At 37.3% G+C, this 25,861-nt stretch overlaps 1 protein-coding gene across 2 annotated transcripts in view; it reads right to left on the bottom strand.

The window, feature by feature from the left end:
* LOC131978265 (complement factor H-like) overlaps positions 1-21,292 on the bottom strand; it is a 57,086-nt gene extending 35,794 nt beyond the window's left edge. Inside the window, exons 1-20 of one of the 2 annotated variants that reach the window (XM_059341845.1) lie at positions 21,135-21,292; positions 20,830-21,015; positions 19,963-20,071; positions 19,724-19,800; positions 19,353-19,535; positions 15,874-16,056; positions 15,597-15,785; positions 15,268-15,447; positions 14,433-14,600; positions 13,372-13,542; positions 13,077-13,247; positions 12,801-12,983; positions 12,004-12,162; positions 8,924-9,029; positions 8,493-8,569; positions 7,820-8,011; positions 7,204-7,392; positions 6,544-6,732; positions 4,005-4,184; positions 3,440-3,630 (exon numbers count right to left, since the gene is read on the bottom strand). In XM_059341845.1, coding sequence (XP_059197828.1) covers positions 3,440-3,630; positions 4,005-4,184; positions 6,544-6,732; positions 7,204-7,392; positions 7,820-8,011; positions 8,493-8,569; positions 8,924-9,029; positions 12,004-12,162; positions 12,801-12,983; positions 13,077-13,247; positions 13,372-13,542; positions 14,433-14,600; positions 15,268-15,447; positions 15,597-15,785; positions 15,874-16,056; positions 19,353-19,535; positions 19,724-19,800; positions 19,963-20,071; positions 20,830-21,015; positions 21,135-21,204 — 3,153 coding nt within the window. In that variant the 5' untranslated portion in view covers positions 21,205-21,292. Of the gene's footprint in view, positions 1-3,439; positions 3,631-4,004; positions 4,185-6,543; positions 6,733-7,203; positions 7,393-7,819; positions 8,012-8,492; positions 8,570-8,923; positions 9,030-12,003; positions 12,163-12,800; positions 12,984-13,076; positions 13,248-13,371; positions 13,543-14,432; positions 14,601-15,267; positions 15,448-15,596; positions 15,786-15,873; positions 16,057-19,352; positions 19,536-19,723; positions 19,801-19,962; positions 20,072-20,829; positions 21,016-21,134 lie in introns of those variants that run through there. The other variant, XM_059341844.1, reaches the window with a different exon arrangement.
* Positions 21,293-25,861: the final 4,569 nt, after the last annotated feature.

Raw genomic sequence — 25,861 nt, 5'->3', positions numbered from 1 at the left:
GGCAATGCACTGTCATTTGTTTTTCTAAATGTTTGAAAATTATATTGACGAACATTCAACATGCCCAATTGCATTTTTAACCCAACTTAACCTTAAAGAACTACATTAAAAACATTAAAATAGCAGACTAAGACTAATGCACATGTTCTTTCTGACCAAACAACTGTAGCAGACTATACGCAGATTAATCAATTTATTATTTAATTAAGTAAATTAAGGTTAACCATTAAATCTAGATTACCTTGTAATAAAAGAAAAGGGCACCACCATTAGAATACAGTATTCATCAGTTAAACTTGATGGTCTATTCAACTTAAAAAGTCAAAACAAACTAAATGTTTTGATATTAATGAAATGATTACCAGGACGAGCAATCTTTAGATATGAGACATCATTTTAATATGTAATCATTGACCATGAATTTCTGCATGAAAATTAAATCTCACAAAAAATGATAGATTTAATGCATGTATTTACTAAACTAGAATAGAATAGAAGAAAGAAAGAAAGATCATAACTTCTAAGTCAGATATTAACTGAATCATAGGTTTGAGATTTAATGAGATGACAAATTTGTTTTACTGTTAAATAACCAAGTCTTTGCTGAAGTTTATCTAACCATCTAAAAATTAATAGACAAGGTTTAACTCAAGAATCATCACCAACCCATCAATCACAGAAACACAGCCATATGACCTGAGATTCTTCTTTGCCACTGGACTGGACGGGGTTCACCGGCTATTTTCAAGTCAGAACAGCCGCTGGGTCAGATTGGTCTGTGGCTGGACACTGGACGAGTCCCTTCAGTCACTTGATTGAACCGCACCATATTGCACCTTCCAGGTTCACACTGTTGGGCCTGCACCACCGGTTGAGTGTCTATCTTGCGTTGAGGGGCTTCGGGCCGCAGCAGGAGATGACCCTCGCTGTCAAAAAGTCTTTGGCTGTGAAAGGCTGTTTCAGCCTTGTTGAATTCACAGAGAATCTGGAGGCCCTCAAGTTGAGGCTGCGTTGTGAATTGGAGGATGGAGTCTTGAGCTCTGGGTCAATTTGTCTCTAGTTTGTTGCAAAAGTTACATTTGTTGCTGATTGCTGTTCAGTGTAAATAAAGCAAAACAGGTCAAAAATAGACACGAAACTGAAGTTATGAAGACTTGACAAAAATTGTATTAAGAACTGAGATTTGATACAAATCTTCAAAATAAGAACACTTCAAGTTACAAGCACCAAAATAGTAAAATAAAATAAAAACCAAACAAGAAGAAAATAAGAAGTAAAGAGAAGAGGTATAGGAAGTAGAGTGAAGACACAGATTCTGCATCCCGCTTTTAGTATGTGCTGTTTGTTAGTCTGTGTCTGTTTCTGCACTGAAGACAGAGAGTCCTTTGTTACTAGAGGACATAATTAAACCATGCAGAGCTAGTTAACCTTCACAGGGAGATACCTTACATTTCTCTGTTAGTTACAGTCAGAGATATTAATTCAAAATAATACTAATTCAAACATTAAAACCATCTATTGTAGATCACCAAAATATGGATTGTATATGCTGCAAAGCAGTAGTGGAAAAAGTGTTCAGATCCCCACACTGAAATTACTCCATGAGAAGCAAAAGTCCTGCATTCAAAACTGACTGAAGTAAAAGAACAAAAGTATCAACATCAAAATGTACTTAAAGTATCAAAAGTAAATGTACTAGTTATGCAGAATGGACCCATTCACATTATGCTGCAGGCTTATTTTCATTCCTCTTAAAGAGCCACGGGGGCTCGTTAAGAGGAACGATAATATGTGGAGGCTGTGAAGTTGTCCACATAGGGGATGCTTCTGGCACAGCAGTAGTCCTTCAGCCAGATGTGCAGCTGCTGTAGACGGCTGAACTTGATGTCCCTGAAACAGGGCGGGGGAAGCTTGAGAAAATGCACTGTTTCTTTGTGTGTATGACAGTGTCTATGAGGCGGACAAAGTCATCCTTAAGTTTCTTAAACTGTTGTAGTTGAAGGGCAGACTGTGCCATTTTGATTCTTTCTTACTCTTCTAAACAAGCAGCCTGGCCCTGTGGCTCCCTAAGAAGAGTAAGGATAGTCTCCAATAACACCAGAAAAAGTCGCTGGTTTTCTTGCCAGTCGCTGTTTTGTATAGTCACGAAGGGGGTCTGAAAAGTTGCTAAGTATGGCAACAAAGTAGCTAAGTTGGCAACAGTGCTTCGCTGGCTTTTACAAATGGCGCGTGTTGTTGTGCCGTCGAGTACTTCCTCACATCCGGCTTATCGTTCTATCCAATCAGCAACCAGGCTTTTTTCAGTAGAGAAAAACGACCCTGCTCTTCAACAGGGCCGAAAAAAGTCCTGTCAAAAGACTGCTCCAGACGGCTCATATTCAAATTGGGGGCGTTTCGGCGAGGGAGACCGGCCTCATTCAGGGTATTGGACTGTAATGGAAACACCCTTATGCATTGTTTGCAATTCTGGTTGTTCCCAGAAGAGTTTACAAACAGAATCCTATGTGTGTACAGCATATTTGTTCTGTATCCCATAATCTAGTTCATAAAAGCTGAATACATTCTCAGCCAAATGTTTAAGTCCATTAAATAAATTTACAGTAATAAATAACCATTAAATGGCAATTCATTGTTGAACAATTATGTTGTGACTTGCCTTAACTAAGGACTCCACTTGACTTGACATAACTTGTCATATTACTTGACTTGCGAAGACAAAATTACACATATCACATATCTGCCCATAGCTGGTACAACCCAGTGCTGATGATTTTCTATATTTCAAATCTCATGAAAAGTAATAATAAATATATAAAGCAAAAAGTGGCACCAAATTGTTTGGCTGACACACCCATTGTACTATTCTAATGCCTTCCTGATGTTTTTTCCAGGTTCTATATATTTTCCTGTTATTCATTGTGGCATGTTGTTTGAAAGACGCTCATGAACCTATATACAGAAACAACAGCAGGTAAAGTTTACTTTATGAAACTGACTTCCCCCAATGCTACAAAGTTATTAACACCATGTTTGTGCTGATAAGTGAAACCCATGTAGAAATTCAAGAGCATTTATAGAAGCATCTGTAGGAAATCTCTGAACTTTGAAGACCAAACACGATCAACAAACTGGACCTTTTGTTATATTTTTTGAGCCACATCAACATTTCAGATATTATGTATTTTATTCTCCAGACTTGAATCTTCCTGTTAGCACATTAAAATAAGTAAAGATGGGACACATATTTTACACTCATCACACATTTAGAGGCAGAAAAACAGACCAAGTGACGTTGTATGTTTTATTCATATGACAACACACAGCAGAGAAGTATGGACACTGGATCAGGACATAACTGGTCTAAGCGTTTACTCTGGTTAATCATTAACATGTTTGTCCAGCCAGTTCATGTTTATTAAAGACAGTTGATTAAAAGCTTTCACTCGCAAGTAGGGAAGTCCATCTGACCATTAACACACCTTTGACGCATCCCCACTCTGCCGACAGGTCTTCCTCTGGTACAAGTGAACTCAATGAAATCATTATGGGCTGAATACAGCTTCTGTGATTGTAAATGTTTTAATCTAATATTGTTGCTCGCCATGATGTATTTATTGGCAGTGCAGGGTTCTGCAAGAGATAACACATAAAAATCAGTTTATTAACGGAGAATGACTGCACAGGATACTGCATAGAATACTGCATATATAATAGAAAAATGTATTAATTTTTTTTTTAAATAAATGTAATAGATCTTCTCAAATTAAATCAGTAACATATTTTGTTTTGCAGTTCTGGCAGAAAAATTAACCATATAGGAAGGTCAGACTGCATTATTTTAAACCTTTTTAAATGTGACCTGGAGTAATGCAGATGTGCACACAGAGAGAGTAAAACGTATAATCTACAACACAGATGTGGTCTTTCCCCTTACTTGTCCTGTTTTTCAGAAAAACAATTACATTGATCACCAACATGAAATCATAAAGGAAATAGTAACTTACTGAGGCAGGTGATAGATCCAATCCATTCACCATTGTTGCAGGTTTTGTGAGGCCCACCTTGCATAGTGTAATAATTCTGACAGCTGTATTCGACCGTCTCTCCATGGCTGTATTCGGTATTACTACTGGTCGTGACGTCTCCATCCTCAAGGTATGGTGGTTTTCCACAAGTCAAAGCATCTGAAAGAATGCAAAAAAAACGACAACAACAAAAAAACACATAAAAACAAATTAGTCATTTTCTGGAAAAGTATTTTTCTTATTCACTGACTTTTTTTTGGCCAGACACTCTAATATTTTGTTGGACCCCTGGAGCTTTGATTACGGCACACACTTGCATTTGAATACAGTGCTTTTTGAAGAGTTGCATTCATTTTAATCTTGTAGCGATGATGGGGAAGTAGGACTGCTGGCTAAGTCTTCTCCAGCACATCCCAGAGATTCTCAGTGGGGTTAAGGTCTGGACTCTGTGGTGGCCAATCCATGTGTAGAAATGGAGGATCCCTCAACCGAACTTTCACAATTCAAAGAATTGATAAATTCTGGCATTGACATCTTGAAACATGCTGTCCCATCAGGGAAGAAAAAAATCCATTGATGGAGAAAGCTGGTCATTCAGCATATTCTGGTAGTCAGGTGACCCGATAACACTGCCCCTACAAAAGGGGTGGGCAATTAATTTTCCCAAAGGGCCACATGACCAATACCACGAAGGTTGTTGGGGCCGGACCAAAACTCTGAACTAAATTCTGCTCAATATTAATTTAATCGCTTTATAAAATACAGTAAATTATCTGGTTTTGAGCTGCTACTGATAAGAATATATGTTATGATAAGACTGTTAATGTGGAGTAAATCAAATATAGCAGTAAAAAGTAGTAAATAAAAAAAAATGAAAAACGAACGGTAAATAATAACGAGTGCGTTGACAGAAAAGACATTTTCTATAGGAAACGATCTACATTGGTCTGGGGTGTCTGGGTCCCATAACTTGGACGCTATTGAGCAAAAAGACATTTTCCATAGGAAATGAATGGGATTCTTAAAAAATCTAATAAAATAGGAGGGGCATAATATGAATTTTTGAAGAGGTGTGCCTTGTAAGTACCACATAGCAGGACAGGTCTACATTGGTCTGGGGTGTCTGGGTCCCATAACTTGGAAGCTATTGAGCAAAAAGACATTTTCCATAGGAAATGAATAGTATACTTTTTTGACGGTCCCTAGGTAAAAACCAAGCAGTTAGGGGCAACTGGCTGTCATATTGTGTTCTGCCAAGACTGAGTGAAAGCAGAGCAGGAACTGCTGATGAACTCAAAACGAATATCCGAATATCTGTCGAATATCCAGCATCAAACTAACTTCACCAAGGTGTTTTTGACAAGGTACCTCAGTAACTCAGGTGACTCAGATATATGTAAATCGCCTTCAAAATAAAAGCACTGCGGTTGTATTGATTTCTAATTTCTGGGTAACCTCACGCAGGCCAGACAAGCACAGCCAATGGGCCGGATGTGGCCTGCGAGCCGCCAAAGGCCCAGGTCTGCCCTACAGGCTTGTACAGTAGACACATGACATGATGGGTGCATCACTTAATTCACCTCTCTTCTTGCCCTGATGCACCCATCACTATGGAACAGGTTAAATCTAGACTCATCACACCGCATGACCTTTAACCTTTGCCCCAGAGTCCAATCACTATGCTCCCTGGGAAATTGGAGCCTTTTTTTCCTGATTAATCTAACTGATAAGTGGTTTTCGTGAGGCTACACAGCTCTTTAGTCCCAATCCTTTGAGATCTCTTCGTACTGTGTGTGGTTAAATGCTCTTACTTTCACATCTATGCGTAACCGCGAGTTCTACTGTTGATTTTTTCTGATTAAAAACCTTAAAGTGGTCATTCAATACTTTTTTCGATCACATTTCTTGATCGATTTCTTGAAGATGATAGTTCCCCACTATCCTTCCAGGTTTTTATAATGCATCGGGCAGTTCTTACCCTAATTTTAGTAGTTTCAGCATTCTCCTTAGTCACATCGCCTCCACAGTAACATTTTCCACGACTACAGGATATATCTTCTGAGTTAGTCACTGCATCAGTTAGGGTTAAAAAACTTGTTGCCAGCTAAAACATTTTAATCACGGCAGTAGTTCTCCAATGCTAAACCTTTACCTATTTGCTGAGTTAAATCCAGGTGGTGACTTTAGTACACAGCAACATTTATTTGAAGCGAGAACTAACTGATTGATTGATAAATTAATACAGTCTGATACAACAGCGCTGCAAAAGTCCTATCATCCAGGTCTTGGTCAGACCCCCTTTGAAAGAGGTATTCATTGAATTTTATTTTATTTAAAGTTGAATAAATATTAGGATCAGAAAAATGTCTTAAGTTAGTCATTTTTATGAAACTTAAAACACTGAGAATAACTGATGAATTCTAAAATATCAGCACTAAGATGTTATGTATGTTTGAATTTGGATCATCTTTCATTAATCTAGATAAGGAGAAAAAAGGCAAGAAAATAATTGATTTACCTCCACATGTTGGGAAGTCATGACTCCACTGTCCGTGTTCTAGACATTCAACCTCTGCTTCCCCTAGAAGGGAGTCTCCACGATTGGTGCAAGCAAAACGCAACTTCTGTCCTTTTCTCAGTTGATTGTTTGGTAAAACCCTTGGAGTCATGCGTACGGTGTTTGACACATCTTTCAATGTACATTTGTCTGTTTTGAAGAAGAGAATGTGGTTAGCCATGCATTCAGGGTCAGGCCTGGACATTAGAGAGCAATTGACTAAAAAAAAAAGAAAAGAAAAAGACCCACGTTTCATACACAGTCCTTAAGCTGGCAGCCACTGACATGCTCTTGTTTTACTCAGCTTGTTTCTGCTGCCTCCAAAAGGCCAATAAAAAACAACAATGCCTTTAAGTCTTAGCTTTAGCTTTGAGCTTAATGTGACTGGAGACTCACATTCATCTCCTGTGTCTCTTATCTTTAAGCAGCCATGAAATATTTAGATTTCGTCCCCTTTTAATAACCATCAAGCTTTATTGTCATCTATGAGTCATACTGTGAATCTCTGTACTGTTATGTAATACAAGTGGTTGCCTAAAAATGGTTGAACTCAAATATGAAAAATAAAAGGTGGGTAAAATAAAAATAAATGGTTTTAACCTCCGAACAAAGTGAACATACCATCGCAAGTTGGATAGCCAGCACTCCACTCCCCAGTTTTCAAACATTCAATTTCTGCAGGTCCATCTACTGGACGTCTATTGTCACATTCAAACTGTATTTTATATCCAGCCTTGACTGTATTAGTTCCTGGTGGAAGTCCCACTGCATCGACATGAGGGGGCATCACTCCAACTTCACAAGTGATTTCTAGAAAGAATAAAACAAGTGTTATTGAATAAAGGTGTGAGGATAGCTGCTCTCCTTGCTATTTGCTTTACTGGCTTTATAATTTATGGCTTGTTACCAGACTCAATGTTGTCGGTTCTATTAGCGTCAATTATAAAAGACAAAGCTGGTAAGGTATGTAGTGTGATAATTATAGACCCATAGCAATAGCCAGTGTATTATCCAAAGTGCTAGAAATAATCGTGTTTGACGGATTAAATGACTGGATTCAGTCTACAGTGTCAAAGTTAAACACTGATGTGTGTGTATGTGCCTTAAGGAAAATCAAAAACAAAGTAAAAACTCATAAATCCTTATGTCCTTTACTGATGCTTGTAAAGCTTTGATCAGGTTAATCATAGGAAGTTGTTGAATCAAAGAAAACATCATTCTTATTCAAAGGGTTTACCTTCACAAGAAGGGAATGGATCATCCCACTGTCCATCTTCACCACAGACCAGACGTTCACTGCCAATCAGATTACTCCCAGGATCACTACAGCTGAAGTCGATGGAGTAGCGAGGGAGAATGGGATTGTCATTATTTGGTAAACCTTTTACTATTAACCGTCCATCAGCAGTTGGAGGGTCACAGCTCACAGCTGAATTAACACAAAAAGATGAACAGAGAAAACATTTCATCAGATCAGACACAATCCCACTTTGAACAAAGAGCAGAGCCTTCCCAAAGATTCATTAAGTGTATTTCTCACATTTTAATTTTGTTTCTGAGAAGTCATGTTTTGTAAAAAAAACCAAACACAACACACAATCGATCCAAAATTGACCCAGAAAATTAAACGTGATTTGACGAAAGGTGCAGATTGTTTAATCAGTTTTGTCAACAGTGAAATCTGTCAGCGGTACTTGAAACAAAGAACCAGATATATTTTAATGTTGGTGTTAATCTATTCTTCTGTTGATAGAGCTGTGAGAGTTTCAGGCCATTCCACGTCAAAGAGTGCTCCAACTGTGATGCCTGTAATAGCTTATTATGTATAAAATATAATATTATATATACACACATATTATATATATAAAACATAAAATCTTCTATGCAGCCTTGTGGTTACTAAGACTCACGTTCACATGTTGGCACGTGATTGCTCCATCCGTTCAGCAAACAAATCCTTGTGGTCTCTTTACTCGTCATTTTATACCTGCAATCAACAATAAAACTGTCTATTAGGAAATGAAAACACAGTCGGTAATAAACAAACAATGTACCAGGTAATCCTTTTTTTCTGTTTTCACTTGTACACCATTCAAAAATACTGTCTGTAACACACTATTTTAAACTGCCCTATAAGGAGAACATAGACATCTAAAGCAGCAGGAGTAGTAAAATGTTACATATATCATTTTAACATAGTTGTGACCAAATAAACCAAATTAAGATGCATTCATAAGCAAATGTGTTACATTATAGTGTGTTTAAAATAATATATTGTATAAATACCACTCATGTGTTATCATTATTTATAGTTTTCATGAATCATTCCAGATGCACATACCCTGTATCACAAAAGTATTTGATTTTTGTTCCAAAAACTAACTCTTCCCCCTCGATAATTTCAAAACGACCATTGGGAATTTCAGCAGAACCTTCACATGGCTTAACTGAAAACAGAGAGAAAAGACATTTTATTCATCAACTAGCTTACACTGCAAAAGAGGGGTGTCTAAAAACAAGATAAAAACACTAAATCTGAGGGAAATTATCTTGCTGCATGGTCAGATCATTTCACTTGATTTCTTGAATTAAGATTGTTAAATCTAGAAATAAGCATGTTGAACACTTAAAATAAGAAATTAACTCTTAAAACAAGATAAATGATCTAACACTTCTAAATCATTTTTTTTTTATCTTGGTAAGAAACAAATAATTTGCATTGTATAAATCTGTGATTTAAAGTGATTATATTTTTTTTATTTAGAACAGTGACAGGATTATTTTTCCAGCTTTGTTCTTTTGACTTTCTTGTGCAGCAGCCATGTTATTAATCTGTTGCTTTGAAGAAGCATATAGATGTTACCAGAAAAAGTTGCCAGCAACATAATGCAACATTTTTCTTCAACTCTCTCGGTACCATTTGATTTATTACAGTTCGTATTCGGATATATTCAAATGTTAGCATGCATAGGTGCAATATCATCTCTTAACAATTAATTGTACCCGACAACAGTTGTACAAAGTACTCTGGACCTTTAAAACAATTGTAATAGGTATTTTGAAGACAAAATAAATTCCATTTTAAAAAGGATTAACGTTTGCTGTATCCCTATTGCTGCCACCATCCAAGTTGCAACAACAAAAAGAATGTAGCAGAAAGCTATTTAACTCACAGTAGCACCTTCCCTGTCGGAGGGCTAACCAGCCCTCTTCTGTATATACATATTTAATGGTTGGACTTGATATATAACCGGTTTCACAAGTGAAAAGTATCACGTCTCCTTGTTGGTACCCCACTTTTTGGGTCGCTTCTGACACATAGGACCGAGGAACATCTGGCAGTTTTGAACACACTAATAAACAGCATAAAAAAGGGGGAAACAGTTGTCTGCTGCAGATGCCAGTGAAATCACAACGTGACGGTGTTAAGAAGTAGTGCTCATTTCATATAATTTTGTGAATTCTTTGTGAGTTCTTAAAATAGCACACAAGTCGTCGCGGTTGATAAAAATGCTGCAGTTTCGGTCATTTTAGACTACAAAAACACTGACCTAGGTTTTGGGCAAAAAACCTTCTGGTTAGGCGTTACAAAATGCCAGAATATAAAAGACATGCCAGAAGTGAAGTAGTTATGAGGGTGAATACAGGCACTGAAGTTTTTTTTAAAACGAGTTCCTTAAAAAAAAGAAAAAGTGATTCAAAAGCTGTGAGACAAGGAAGTTATGTAAGTTACTTAAAATAAATTATTCACAAAACGTGAGCAACAGGAGTTCGGAAGTTACGTAAAAAACGTAAGTTTTGTAAAATGTGAAGTAGATACGAGGGTATTGTTTTAGACCAGAGGTTTTCTGCATAACACTGCAGGGCAAATGGTCAGCAGATCCTCCCTGAGGCAGAAAGAAAGGGGGAGAGGAGAGTAAAGCTTAATATCACTTATTTAATGAAATAAAATATGATGTCACATCTGTGCGCTTTTGATAAAAATGGCAGAGGTCCCTACACAGCTGATGCAAAAACACCTTAGAAAAGTTGTTTTTTAGGTATTTTTATGATACTTCTTTGGACCTTCAACAAAATCATGTTTGCTATTCCTGATTGGGGAAAATTTCTGTGTTTAACATCACATCCTAACATCCAGCATATTCTATCACATAATAATGCATTCTTACACAGGAAGTGTTTTGTGTGTTGTTTTTTGACATCTTTTACAGCGTAGTTGTCTTTCAACCAGCATGTAGAGGAGTAGTGATTACAATGACTCCTCCAACCAACATGATCTCACAAAATCATGTGAAATGAGCACAACTTCTCGACACCGGATTCCGTGCTGGTGGGAGGTAATTTTCACACATTACATGCCACCACCAGAGAATTCGGTGTTAAGAAGTAGTACTTATTTCACGTAAATTTGTGAAGCATTGGAGAGTCCTTAAAAAAGCACACACATCTTTTAATTTCATACATACATTTACGGATCGTGGATGTGAAAAATGCTGCAGTTTTGGTGATTTTAGACTACAAAACCACTGATCTAGGTTTAGGGCAAAAAAACTACTGGTAAGACGTTATAAAATGCCAGAATAGCTTAAAGACATGCCAGAAGTGAAGTATTTATGAGGGTGAAATGAGCCATGGAAGTTACGTAAAAAAAAAAAAGTGATTCACAAGCTGTGAGCCATAGAAGTTATGCAAATTAAGTAAAAAATGATTCACAACGTGTGGAACGTGAGTTACAGAGGTAACGTAAAAAAGTGAAGTAGTTACAAGGATGACGTGAGCCACGGAAGTTCGATAAAAGTCTCCTGGTGAATGTCCACCTTTTGTTCAACCCATACAACTCCCCTCCCTCCTTCATTTCGACATCCACTATCTAAACTCTGCATCAGTCTCAATCATTACCACTATGTCACTGAGTGACATTGTCACACCCATAGATATATATATATATATAAACACTAGGTGGCTCACGCTCGCTGTTAGCCAACGGAGACTGAGGTTTATAACAAACCAAACCGTTTGAAAATCGGTTCAAATTAAGCAAACTATGGTAATTTAAATGCTACGTGCACCATGACTGATGTTATGAGTGGGCGAGCTGCCTGTGGTAAGATGGCCGCCGTGTACAGACGCTGGTGACTCCGCCTCGAGCCATCTAGCCTTTCTTATATATATCTATGGTTACACCAGGGAATCCGTGTGCCCAGCATGAATAAAAGAATCACCATTGACTTTACATTGGCATTGTTTCCATGCTGGTGGCATGTCATTTTCACACATTACGTGCCACCAGAACAGAATTTGGTGTGAAGAAGTTGTGTGTTCAAGGCTGCTTCCAATCCACATATGTGAGTATTGCATTGAGATAGATTTTTAAAAACGTAACCTATCCTTAAGTCTGCTTTCACTCACACTACTTCTTACCTGTACATTTTAGTGATTTAACCCACTTGGTATTGTTACACGTTGCCATGCCTTCAGCGCCATCGACGACACATTCAAACTTTATGTTTTCCCCATCCATGTATTTCTCTTTGTTTGCAGTGAAGTTGATGGTAATATCTTCAAGCTTGTCACAGAATACTGCAAGTACAAGAAATATATTATTTTGCAATCCCATCTCCTAGCAATTCTGCAACATGGTACAAATTTGTTTTCCTGATTAAATTGTGCTGGTGAAAGGTTGAAAAATACAAAGTGTCAAGTCTTTGGAACTTGAACAACTAGGCCAAGTTGTGTTGTTTGACATGTCACCTGAGACAGTTTGTGTTAGTTTGCTGAATTTAAGTCAGTCCTGTCTATTAAGGGGGATGTATTATACTATTTTTAGGGTCATACTTGTATTTTGGGTTTCTGCAACAACAGGTTAACATGCTTTAATGTTAAAACAATTTCCGCCTGAATATATCTGGATTCATCCCCTTTGAAACGCTTCATTTTAGCACCCGTCTCTTCAAGCTTGCAAGAAAAGTATGACCTACAGAAAAGTATGACCTACAGATAGTATATTCAACAGAGCTTACATGTGAGGGACATGGGAGCCAAATCTGAATGGCTCGGTGAATCACAAGTTTTCTGACCTACACATGTACATTTTCAAGTTAGTCAAATTACAAGTTTCAATACCTGGCCTGTGGTCAGAGGCCTACATAAATTAGCTTTAAAACTGGGAAATCCCTAAAGCTTTCTGTGAGTGACTTTGATATGCTTTTTGTACGTACATGTGCACTCAATCTCCCTGTCCCATTGTCCATTTGTGCATCGAGTCTTGTCCACTCCCTCCAATGGAATATACTTATTACGGCACTGGTAAGTTACTTCAGAGCCAGACAAGTATTCCTTCTGATAGGAAGTCACAACAACAGCATTCTCAACCTCACGTGGGGGACCGCAGGGACCAATTGCTGCAAGAGTTTAAAACAGAACAGTACAAGTTACTTCCTGCAAAATGTTTATAAATACTTACATGTGATAAAATAGGACTGAAGATTACTCACGTTTACAAATCTCATCAGGTGATAATCCTTTTAAATCCCAATTTCCACCTGTACAAGTAAAGCTGTTAGCCTGAGCTTGGTATCCTTGGTTACATGTAATCTGGACACTTTGGTGCGTAGGTCCAACTTCTGCATTTGGAATCTCAGGAAACTTTCCACAATCTGTATCTCCTAGCATGAACACAATCACAAACAATTAGTATTAATACTGTTGCTTACAAATATATTAAATTAACAAAATCCTTCTCATAAAGTCAACTACAACTGGACTTGTAGGGAAATAAAGATAAATTACTGATGCATGGTGTTAGTTCAGTCCACTTCTCATCAACACATTTGGTCTCAGCCCACCAGCCTTCCTTAGAAAGCTTATAACCATCGTTGCAGGTATAGTACAGTCGTGTATGATCGTATGGACCACGAAAAAATCCATCGGGATCTTTGCGTGGAAGTGGACATGGTTTCACTGAAAAACAAAAAGAATCATAGTCAGAGAGCATCAATCCTTAAATAGCAAATATTAGAAAACTAAGATAGGTACTTACATGCTAAATATTACAAATCTTATCTCTCTGACAGTCACCTGTTTATCAGCATCAATTAAGTCTATTCCAACACAGCTCCAGTTTCTCAAGGTGCCCCCCAAGGTTCAGGGCTTGGACCCCTCTTCTTCCTTCTCTACTTGCTTCCCCTTGGTTATATTATAGGTCTCCATGGCCTTCACTCCCAGCTCTACATATCCACCAAGTCCATTACTACTGCCACTCACTCCACCCTCACAGACTGCCTAATGGACATAAAAACTAGGATGCAAGCAAACTTCCTCATACTAAAAAGTGAAAAAATCAGAAATCCTCCTCATCATCATAAATCCCTCCAACTACCACAACTTTTCCTTTTCCATTATCGGCTCCACTGTTCCTGCCTCCACACATGGCCGTAACTATGGGGTCATCTTCAATCAATTTGAATGACATGTCGATTACATTCCCAAAACTTCCTTCTTCCACCTCAAAAACATTGCGTGTCTTCACCCCAACCTCTCCTTCTCAGCTGCTAAAAACCTTATCCACAACGTCTTTACGTCATGACTGGACTACTGTAATAGCATTCTGTACGGAGCATCTTCCAAAATCCTAAATAAACTACTTGCTTGTTTTTGTAATATATAAAGTGTCTTTGAGTACCTTTTAAAGCACTATACAAATAAAATGTACTATTATTATTACAGTGTTCTGAGTGTTTGAAGTATCAGTGTCACCAATTAACCTCAAACTCAACATTAAGTGCAAAAATGTAAAAACAGATAACAAAAAACTGTAACAACACTGATGTTGTCGTTCTGTACGTTCGTACCTTCACATTGTGTACTCCCGGTCCAACCGTCTGCTCCACAGGTTCGAGTTATTCTTCCCCGACCACCTTCGCCGCAGGCATAAATGACTTTTTCCTTGTTTCTGTATATTTCCTTGTCAGTGTCGACAATAACTGCACCCGGGATATTCTCTTTTCTGCATGTTATTACTGTAAAAATAATAATAATGTTTTTTTAAAAGCATTTAAACACTACTGTGACTGTATTCGCACTGTCAGGCGACTGAAAAATGCTTCTATGGTATATGTATTTATTTATTTATTTCACACTCAGTACATATAAATAAAGACATAAGTAAGCAATGTAGAGAGTATGGACTTGCAAACAAAGACAGACCTTGTTGCATTTCTGCAACGAGGTAGAAATGGAGACTAAAAAGGCCAGAATAACTCAAATTGTGGTGAGGTTCTGGTTAAAATATGGGCACCTGATGTTGCCCCTTTTTTTATTCGAACAGCAACAACAGTTAATTCTGTATTTTTGTCGTGGGTTGAAAGGATGAACTTGTAGTTCAGGGCCATTGAGTACCAGTGAACATGATACACCATTTGCAGATAATTTTCTCTGAAATGAACACTGGGACCAGGACAACTTTATAATATCATGAAGTGACTATATGTAGTGGAAAGGGACTTTTACTTCCTGATTTAGTTACAGAATTAAGATGATCTTAGTTCTTAGAATGTTTTTGGTGGAAAACAGCCATTAGAGTAAAATAGGGTTCCAACTGGACCAAAGGTTCCTCCCCTACTTTCACAAATATAAAATATATGCAAATATATGAAAAATAATGTGACAAAAATGTCTTCACTATACCTTCACAAGGTGGATTTGGCGTCCACCCATTTCTGGTGCATTTGGCCCGTTTGTTAACAGCTGAAGTCTTGTAGCCTTCCTGACATGAATAACTTATAGTCTCATCCAATTTCGTGGCTCTCCAAGAACTCACACCCCAGTAGTTCACATGTTCTGGTTTTCGGCCGAAGCATGTCACCTCTGGAATAAATGGAAAAGTTTGTATCTTATGTAATGAAGATAAGATTGGCAATCAGCACCACAGGTTAATGAACCAGAAACAGAAAGTAGAGAACAACAATCTCATATTCTGTCTCTGGCACTAAAGCCAATGAACTGTAGTTTTATACCTTTGCATGTCGGACTGATAGACCACTGTCCATTCGCTTCGCATGTAGTTACTGTTGAGGTTTCCTGAGGGGTAGAAATCCAGGATGTCCTTGCACAATAGACTGTCAGCGTTTCACCAGGTGAAAACACATTTCTATAAGGAGGTTCATACCGGGTTGCTTCCATTTTAGTGAGTTTACATTTTATTACTGCATATGTTGGGGGGAAAAAAGAGAAAAATGATCTGTTTGCACCAATTTCAGTTATTTCAATGTATAAATTGCAAAACATACTTACGTTCACACAGAGGAGTCGGGCTCCACTCGGCTTTCGATCCTGTTTTAATGCATTTTGAAGGTATGCCCTCAGTAGGTTGAAATTTTTCGTTACACTCAAAGCGCAGCACTTCATTTTCTCTGTATTCTCGATTAGTGCCAGGCACATTACCATTTTCAATCTCGGGTACTGGACATGTTATCTCTGTTGAGGAGAGTGCACAAGCATTTATATTGCTGCAGCATTTGTTAGTTAAAATCAAAACAGTTATCACTGACTGACCTGATTCGGGAATAAAATTACAAGCCCATTTTAAACATTGAGATGTAATAATCATGAATGAAAACATACAGAATTTTAGTTTCCAAGTTTTCTTTTACTGATAATGATAACTGATAGTTAGTTTAAGATATTTATTCTCCGTGAAGTCCATTAAGACAATTCAGTGGGCATTTAACAGTTCTATTATCACCATGTCTCAGTTCGAGGTGCAATTTAATTTGAGTTTATAGAATATGTAAGACTCCAAAAAAGCTGTGAGACAATATTAATTTAATATCCGAACTGATAAACCTCAGGGTTCTCATTAATGTATTGCAAGCCCAGTGGCCTGCCTACTAACGTTCCAATAAACGGCAATGAAAATGAAAATGACTGCATGTTTTGTGTAGCAAAACACACTGTTCTTGTTAAACCTCCTTTAAACTTAAACACACACACACACACACACACACACACAGACACACAGCCCCATATACAGGCTGCAATGGGAACTTCAACCCAAGTCAACGGGATAACGTTAAGTTTGTTTGCTGGTAACATTAGCTTAGTCTGCAGGGATGACATTTTAGTTTTTTATGCTTAAGTTTGTTAGTTTACTTTTCACAGTTATGCTTTATACATATAGTATGTCCTGTTTGTTTAATATTTTTGGGCATTTTTAAAAGTATTTTTTATAGTCACCTCTGTGTCTTAAAATACTAGAGGTTAGCCAGTCCGCTAGCCTAGCTGGCTACTAAAATGAAGAAAAGCGCCATCAGCTTTATGAGTGTTTAGCTCTTCACAGTTTAGCTTGGTCCCTCTTTATTTTTCATCAATTAGTTTTTATTACTCTCCCTGGGCTTTCAAGCCTTCCAACTGATGCTGTTCAATGTAAATGGTAACGGTTGCATTAGCTAACAAGTCAGCAGCCGTTGTTGACTTTTAGGGCTACAGTGAGTGAGCTGACGTTGCCACAGCTCAACAGTCACTTACAAGTACTTACTTTAATCCTCTTTATTTATATATAGTTATTTAACAAACAGTATAGGCCTATTCAACATTTTTTTCAGGGGGAAACCACTACCTTTTTGGTTTTTGGTAAATATGCACTCAATCTGATTTTGACAACACTTTAAGTAGCTGAGGACAATTGTTTTTTTACAGTAACAATTGTTTGTCTTGAAAGTGAAATTCTTTCCCATTCCTGCTTGATATGCGACTTAAATAGCTGAAGAATCGGGTCTCAGTTATCATATTTAACCAGGTGGCAACCTCCCGGTCTGAGCAGTGAAGCAAACAGGAAGTGCCTTCATCTGCAATTTTCCAAAATTTCAACATTGGTCGCCCACAGTGGTTGCAAAAATAGTGGTCCTATCTATCTCAATACAAAATGAGACGACTTCTCACTTGATTTATTACATCAGAAAGAGTTCTCGTAGCAATATTGTGGTCTCAATCTTTAGTTTCAAGCATAGACTGTATATATAATGGACATAGTCATGACGTCACCCATTGGTTTGTGGACCGCCCGTTTGAGGCATCGAGTTCATCGTTACACTCGTCGTCATCTTGTGTCGCCATCTTGTGTCGCCATCTTGTTTCCGATAGGGGGAGTAGACCATATTTGGATTGTGGAGGAGCGAGAGGGATCTGATCACTGACTACACGCCTCTCTACACCTCAACCTGACTGAGAGAAGCCGCTGCTAATTCATGTTAGCATTATCTGTAGTATTAACTGGGATGTTCTTTTTGTCTAGCAAAAAACAAAAACAAAGTGTACGTTACTGTCGTCAGAAAACTGAACAGCGACTCCTTGGAGTGTCTATAAGTCCAACCAAACGCTGAACAAGACATTTTTACTGAACGAAACGTTCAAATAAATCATTAAGTGAAAATACAGTGAAAGGCTCAAAGTTATAACTTAAGGCACTTCCTGGTTTGCCTCACTGCTCAGACCCGGAGGTTGCCGCCTTGTTTCAAGTCTTCTTCAATATGATACGATGTTAACTGTGTAAATAATGGTCTCATTTAGAAGAAAATAGATGAAAAAGCAGACGCCACATAATGCCCCCTCACAAAGCTGAAAAGGGGTTTCTGTTTTTCTGACATGAAAAGTTGACTATTTTACAGTAAAAATAGAAATAAGGAAGAATAAAGGAAAGGAAAATTTAGAAAATAATTCATGATATGCATTTATGTCCTATTTAATTATAATTTTTTTAATTGAATAATTATACTTATCAGCTCTATCAACTTTCATTTAGTTAATCACACATTAATCATCAATTATTTATTACTTATTCATGTACACATTTATTTATACATTTTAACTGGGTCTCCTTACTGTTTTCTTTACTAAGAAACAGTGCCCCCAAAATCCCACTTGTGGCCGTAAATATATTACATCACTATATTTTTATTTAGGACAGAGCTTACTAGCATTATTGTGATGTTACTATTTCCTGTCGAAGTGGTTTTACTGGCCGGTCTGGAACCGCTCATCTATTGGTTGTTGATTGTGTTAAGTCACTGCGACTTGCGATAATATCAAACACGTTTGATATGATCGCAAACCCAAGACTAGGAAAAGACTGATATGAAACAGCGCAGATTACTGCCTTACACTTAACGATTGGGATGATGGGAGCGTGCTGTGACTCCAGTAAGACTCCTAGATTTACTAAAGACTTTCAGTTTTTAGTCTGGGACTGGGAAAATCGTTTGGTGTAAGCCCAGCATTAGTTGGATGTTGAATCCTGGGTTTCATTTTGTGATTTTTGTTTGAGTAAGTTTTCTTTTGTAAATAAATTACATTTTTTTTGCATTCATCTTGTTTCCTGTCCGCTTTTTGAAAGATCCCTTTGTAAAAGTTTTTGTTGCGGCACGATGCAACAGCACCACATACATGACTTGCTATAATAAGCTTCGAATTTGAACAAAAAAAATAACATAATTATATCTCAAACACATTGCATATTTTGGGTCTCATATTCCCCAGTATTTGAAATGAAGCATTTGACACATTCTTGCAGAAATCCTTGTGTGTCTACAATGACTCCAATTGGTGTGAATACATCTTCTACCTGCTGGGTGGTTTGTACTTGAATTAGGTGGTTACTGGTTGTTTTTGGTGTTACTTATTAGTTTTTGAATGATCTGTGGTGGTTTACGCATGTGTGTATGTGTTTCGCTCGTCTCCTTCCTTTTTAAAGAAACAACAACAACATCCTGCTGTACCTTTGCATGTTGGAACTTTGCCACTCCATTCTCCTTGTTCATTACAATGCAGCTCTGGTGACCCATTCAGGATTTCATGTCTGGACTTGCAGCTGAATTGAACTACATTGCCATAGGTTGCTTCCTCTAGGTCCCCAATCACCTGCACATTACTGTCCACACGAAACACTGGGCACTGTTGGGCTGGAAGGAAAAACATGAAATAATAATTAAATAAAAATGTAATGAAAAAAAACGTTCAAATGTATCAACCTATGAGCAGGTAATAATGTTCTTCAGGATTTCAAGGGGGTGACACAGAAATAATCACAAAATTACTTTTTTTTTTAATCAGTTACAGAATGAATGATGTCCTTTATTTCAGCTCTTACCTTCACAAATAGGAACCGTACCATCCCAGCCTTCAGCTGTGCAAAGTCGGTAGTTTTTGCGACTGATCATTTGATAACTGAAACGAGCATAATGTAAAACATGAGACAATGGAGCTAAATTCAAATTGCACTCCATGTTATTCAGGTTATACTACAGGCATACATAATTATATGCATGAACGCACAAAAAAAACATTAGAAAAAACAGTATACATTTGTGATTGAAAATATTTTCATACCCTTTTTGGCAGGTGTATACAACTTTTGATCCAAAGACAAATTCAGTCTTTCCATCTGCCAGGTGAAATTCTCCAAACTGTGCATCGCCAGGGTGACCACATGGTCTCACTAAAAGCAGGAATGGGAGAAAATGATACGGGTTATTATATTGTTAATGCCCATATAGGCAAGTGGGCCTTCTATTCAGTAATACATATGACTTCAGACTATATATTTAACCTTTCTGTTGACTTAGGAGTTAAAAATGACCCGCCATTATGTTTAGCACCCTCTTAATGACCCTTTCTCAAATTGAAATTCAATAACTATTCATGAGAAAAAAGTTAAACATTGCCTTTGTTTATATTTCCATGAAAGCTGTAAACCAACACAAAACCCCCCGTAAAAACATGCATGCATGTGGGCAAGTACACATGCACGCAAAAATAATGATGTTGACATACCTTTGGCTAAAAAAAAAACAAAAACAAAAAAAAACTACTTTAGTGTGACAGGTGTGTTGTAATAAAAGTCTATCTGCACTGTATGAGGTAAAACTAGATATTCATAAAGTTTGTGATGAATGACAGGTTGTTTCTGCAATATATATTTGGGTTTCTTTGTTTAAGGGGTTTAGTGAAGGTGGGTCATTTTTGACACTTGTTGTATACAGAAAATTAAGACAACACAAGGGTTAACATAGATTTAGTAACAGCAACAAAATTAAGGCTACTCTAGCATTATGCACTCATCCAAACCATGACACTACCTCCATTTAAGAGAACAATACTAATGCAGCCTTACATGTTGTAAATAATAAAATCATGTTTTTGACCATTCTTAATTGCAAAATAAATATTTCCAAACAGTGAAAGACTGTAACTCACGGTGACATTTAGTGCCTCGAGACTCCCACTTCCCCTCGATACAGACCAGCTTAAAAAAGCCACTGTAGCCAACATTGCAGGGCACTCTCACTTGTTTTCCACCAGGGTAGCTGTCTGCCATGCCAGTTGTGTCAAAATTTGAATCATAATATTCGCCAGTAATAAACTGTTGAAGTGTACAGGGTGCTGTGGGACCCCCCAAAAAACAAATGTTTTAGCCAAAAAACAACAACAACAACAGAATAAGTAATAAATTAAATGGTACGATAAAAATGACTATGATAAAAAAAACTACTTTGGTTTACCTTGACTTGTCACGAAGGTCAAAGTTTGCAGCCACAAAAATAGGACACAGCTTCGGGCTATTACATCCATTTTTTCTTCATTACCCTGTCCCGCCAAACAGAAGTAGAAACCTTGAGACTGAAACGCTATTATAGACACAGATCGATCTGTGGATTTCACAGGCAAGAAGAGATTGCTCAATGATTTACGCAAGTCTGTTCCAGCCTCTAAATACAATGTCTGGCTCACAGAGGAAAGAAAAAAAGTATGTGATCACAGACACAACACCTTATAAATATTCCTTATAAAAGATATAAAAGATGTTTTCATTATATTAATAGCAGTATAAACTCAATGGATCATGTAAATGTAAAGCAAAATAATAGTACAGATTTTTAATGCAATGCAATTACTGTGACTCTGGTTGTATGCCCTGTGTAGGCTTTGCTCTGTTTGTTTTTTGTCACTGACAGATAAAGTGGATTCCTGTAAGGGTTTATTTGTTGTTTTCCTTCTTGGTAATTATTTGCAGCAATCAATAAAGCAAACAAAAGCTTTGTATTTCAGCAAAACCAGGCAAGCTCTTCTCCTCTACTGCAAATATGATAAAGAAAATGAGCAAGCAGATAATAAGTTATATTAACTGGATCAAACGTTTGATTATTTAAAAAAAACAAACTACGATGACTTTTGTTTGATGTGCATAACTGTGACAGGTAAAGCTAGAGTTCGACACACTTTAGACAAATATTTGTTTATGATGGCCTTGTAAAAGGTGGAAAAACTGCCAAAAGGCTTTTGACACATAAAACAAAATGTAACTGTTGAGCAACCTTGGATTTGCAGTAAATTTCTCAATGTGGCTTCGTTCTGCTTGTCCTGAATACTTTTATTACGCAAACCCATTCCTCGGGTCATTTATCTCCAAAGTGACTACGGTAATATTCAATCTGCAGGTGGGATCTGTAGTGTGGTCAGATTCCATTTCAAAGATAGAAACAAAGTAAAGCCACATTAGCTATCTTGATATGTAACAAATATCCTGACAAAATGTTATGTATTTGTTCATGAACACCCTGTCGTAAGAAAAAGCCTCTGGAGTTTGGAACTTTGGAACGAATTGCCGCTGCACATCAGACGGGCCTCCTCACTGTCTCATTTTAAATCTCTTCTTAAAACCCACCCCTTCTCGTTGGCTTTTAACACCACGTAGAGGGTTGATTTCATGTTGTTCTTATGATTTCATGATTTTTTGTTTTTATTTGTATACATGCATATTTTATTTTGTGCGGGCAGTACATTTTACATTTTATTTTATTTATTTTTATCCTGTTTTTAATTTATTTTATCTTATTGCATTTTACTGTTCTATTGTTTACTACATCTCTTTGTATTATGTTATCTATTTATTGTTTGTGCAGCACTTTGGAAACATTGTGTTTGCTAAAATTGTGCTATATAAATAAAATGGATTGGATTGGATTGGATTTTATAGTTTTAGTGTCCCATGATGCCAATAATCAATTTAATTTAAAAATAAGTATTTGTTATGAACATGTACTTATATTAAATGGTATACAGTATCAGGCTGACAAAAGGGACTGAGACATGGAAGAAACATTGCAGCAAAGACGTCTACTCGAGCCACAAACTTTGCAATTACATCATCAGCATCATAAACCCCTGGGCCTTGAGGATACCACTGAATCTATTTTTTTTTCAGTTTGGCAAGTGAAAAATATGCATGAAAAACAAAACACAAATTAAACTAAAAGGACAGTCATATAGCGCATACCGCCTCAGCCAGTGAATACCCGTGGGGTGGACGTGGAGGTGGTGCCAAGTTCTAAGTATCTAGGTGTTTACCTGGATAATAAGTTGGACTGGTCCCTAAACACAGACGCTCTCTACAAAAAGGGGCAGAGCCACCTCTTTTACTTAAGGAAGCTCAGATCTTTTGACATCTGTATTAAGATGCTGCAGATGTTTTATCAGTCTGTGGTGGTAGTGTGTTGTTTTATGCTGCAGTCTGCTGGGGAGGCAGCATCACACACAGAGATGAAGGTGGTTGGACAGACTGGTCTAAAGAGCTGGTTCTGTGGTTGGAGCCAGGTTGGACACACTGGAGGAGGTGGTGGAGAGATGACCTGTCAACATGTTGCAGGCCATCCTGAAATACCCAGATCATCCGCTACACAAACCCTTTATGGAGCAAAAAAACAGCAGTGGACGGCTCCTCTCTCTCCGTTGCAGGACGGAGAGATTCAAAAGATCCTTCTCTCCTACAGCCATCAGGCTGTCTCATTCTAACAGATTCTACCAGACTAACTGGATTTCCCCTTAGGGATAAATAAAGTAATTTTGATTTAGATTTTTCATTTGCTTTGATAGTCACAGTTAGACATTTAAGGAGAACAACATTTTTTTGTTGAGGGGGACTATAACAAAAATAATTTGTGTATCTGCTGTCTTTATTATTCAGACCCAATTCTTCCTTGGCCCGTGCTGTACCTTTCCACTACTTGTTCAGCAGTAGAGGCACACTATCATGCCGCCTCCCACATCACTTCTGCAGCAGAGTTTCCTGTACTTTATAACCAAACAAGACAGTTGATTGTCAATAAGTTTAAAGTTTAGAAGGCCGTTTTTTAAACAGTGGCAGAGATAAAGAGTGAAAGGCGGAGACAGAGTGGAGGACCTGCAGGAAAAGGGCTGCTGCTTTGCAAGGAACACGCCTGAGTGGTATCCACTCTACCAGTCAGTTTATTTGGTTAAATAAAAACATAAATTATATTGAAATCAGCAATGCCCCCTCTTTGTTCCCCGAAAATGTACCCAACCAAACCAACAACCTTTACCCCAAAACCATGAGTTTTGGAAAATGTGTTTCAACCCTAGAGCATAGGTAATGTTTACCTTGTTGGAGCACCCCGACACCCATGACAAAATGACGAGAATTATCTTCACAAAAGAGTTTACATTGTATTAAGTGTATGCCAACCATGTGGTTTTAATGTTTTTGTAACTCAGCCAATGTTTGTGGGTCTGGTGGACCCACTGCATTATCAGGAATTTAAATAATACAGCCATAACAAATTATATTTAAAAAAAAACAACAACTTACCTGATGTTTACTTTATACCAGTTACAAGCAATAAAGACAGTATACATGGTGAACATTTACTATTTAGGTAAAGGTCTCTCATTTTAAGATATGTGGGATATTTTATTTGTGATTAAAAAAAAAAAAATCAATATCAATGTTTATTTTGAACAAATCTATATGAAACATGTTTAGTAATTGAACACAAGTATCACTCTTCTTCAAAGTCAATGACAATGTGTTTACATGCACACAATAATTCCATAATTGGAAAATAATCAGGTAAAAGTAATAATCTGATTTCATGCATTTACATGCACTTTCGTATTGATTCAGTTAAATTAGTTGGATTTTTTACACAACATAATATATGTTTTTTCCAAAACTTCCTTTCAGCAGGATCATGGTGTCTCCAGCGGTCAGATCTGTCCTGATGTGGATGTTGTCAGTTTGCAAAACATGCACAATGCAGAAAATGACAAGAATCATTCATAAAGCAAGCATCTGCTAATGGTCAATATTATGTATAATAATACAATACAGCATAAACAATATTGTGCTGAATTGTATTATTATGCAATACAGCACACGATTGGTTCCTGATTGGTTCCAGTTTGAGTAATCTGGTCACTCCAGAAATCAGATAATAATGTTTATTAGTGTGCATGTAAACGTGGTGACTCTCAGCCTCGGAAGTGACAGAAATGTGATCTTCAAATTTGAAAAAATATATATATATTTTTTGTCTTCTTACATCTTTGTGTGAGAAATTATAAAATGGTTCCCACAAGACAGAGGGTAAAATGTGCAGTAAATGAGAGAATAGTAGAAACAAAAAAGTCACACACCTGCACACACCATGTCGGAGGAGGACAGAGTAAAGGGACACAGCACCTCCACACTGTAACCCAGAACCAGGCCCAAAGAGTCTGGGGTTAAATAATTATAAATCACAATTTTGTTTCTATTAGTGAACATTGAAGACAGGTCCCACAGACCCAAACACCACCAATATGTGAAAAAAACACTTCACAAGAGTAAGACTTGAACCCCATGTTTTCTTTAAGAGATTGCAATGCATACAGCTTTTACTGTAAAAGGAAGCTTTTAAAAACAGGCACTATTGTGAAAATGATTACTTTACGACCGTCCAACATGTTATGAAAGTTAGAAAACATAAACAAAACAAAGCTTGAAATAGTGATATTTGTGTCAGAATCTTTTTATTCTACATGTGTCATTTAACTAACCAGATCCTGTTAAAAAACATTATTCTGCTCCTCAGAGACACTGTGAAGACATGATTGATTTTGCTGAGATGAACGGTCACGTGACAAATATTAACTGAAAATTTGTTTACAGAGCCGAGAGGAGAGGACAGGAGAGGCTGGAAACACTGGCAATACTTCAATATGTTTGACATGTGGAGACCCAATTATTTTTCTCCAATATGCATGACACGTGTGGGCACTTGGAAAAGTGGTGTATATATAAATTCCAATTTATTCCAAATTCTTATTTTTTTTTTAATCGGAGACATTGCTGTTCTTCCTGATTTATTGTGTTATTCTGCACAAAGACTCTTCTAGCGATGATTGTGCTGATTCCATAGAGCTGCAGGACTTATGGATTTATAGAAATTTT

This window comes from Centropristis striata, chromosome 9 (assembly GCF_030273125.1).
Source record: "Centropristis striata isolate RG_2023a ecotype Rhode Island chromosome 9, C.striata_1.0, whole genome shotgun sequence".
NCBI lineage: Eukaryota > Metazoa > Chordata > Actinopteri > Perciformes > Serranidae > Centropristis > Centropristis striata.
The sequence above is the reverse complement of the archived record's forward strand: the minus strand, read 5'-3'. Positions and strand labels throughout refer to the sequence as shown.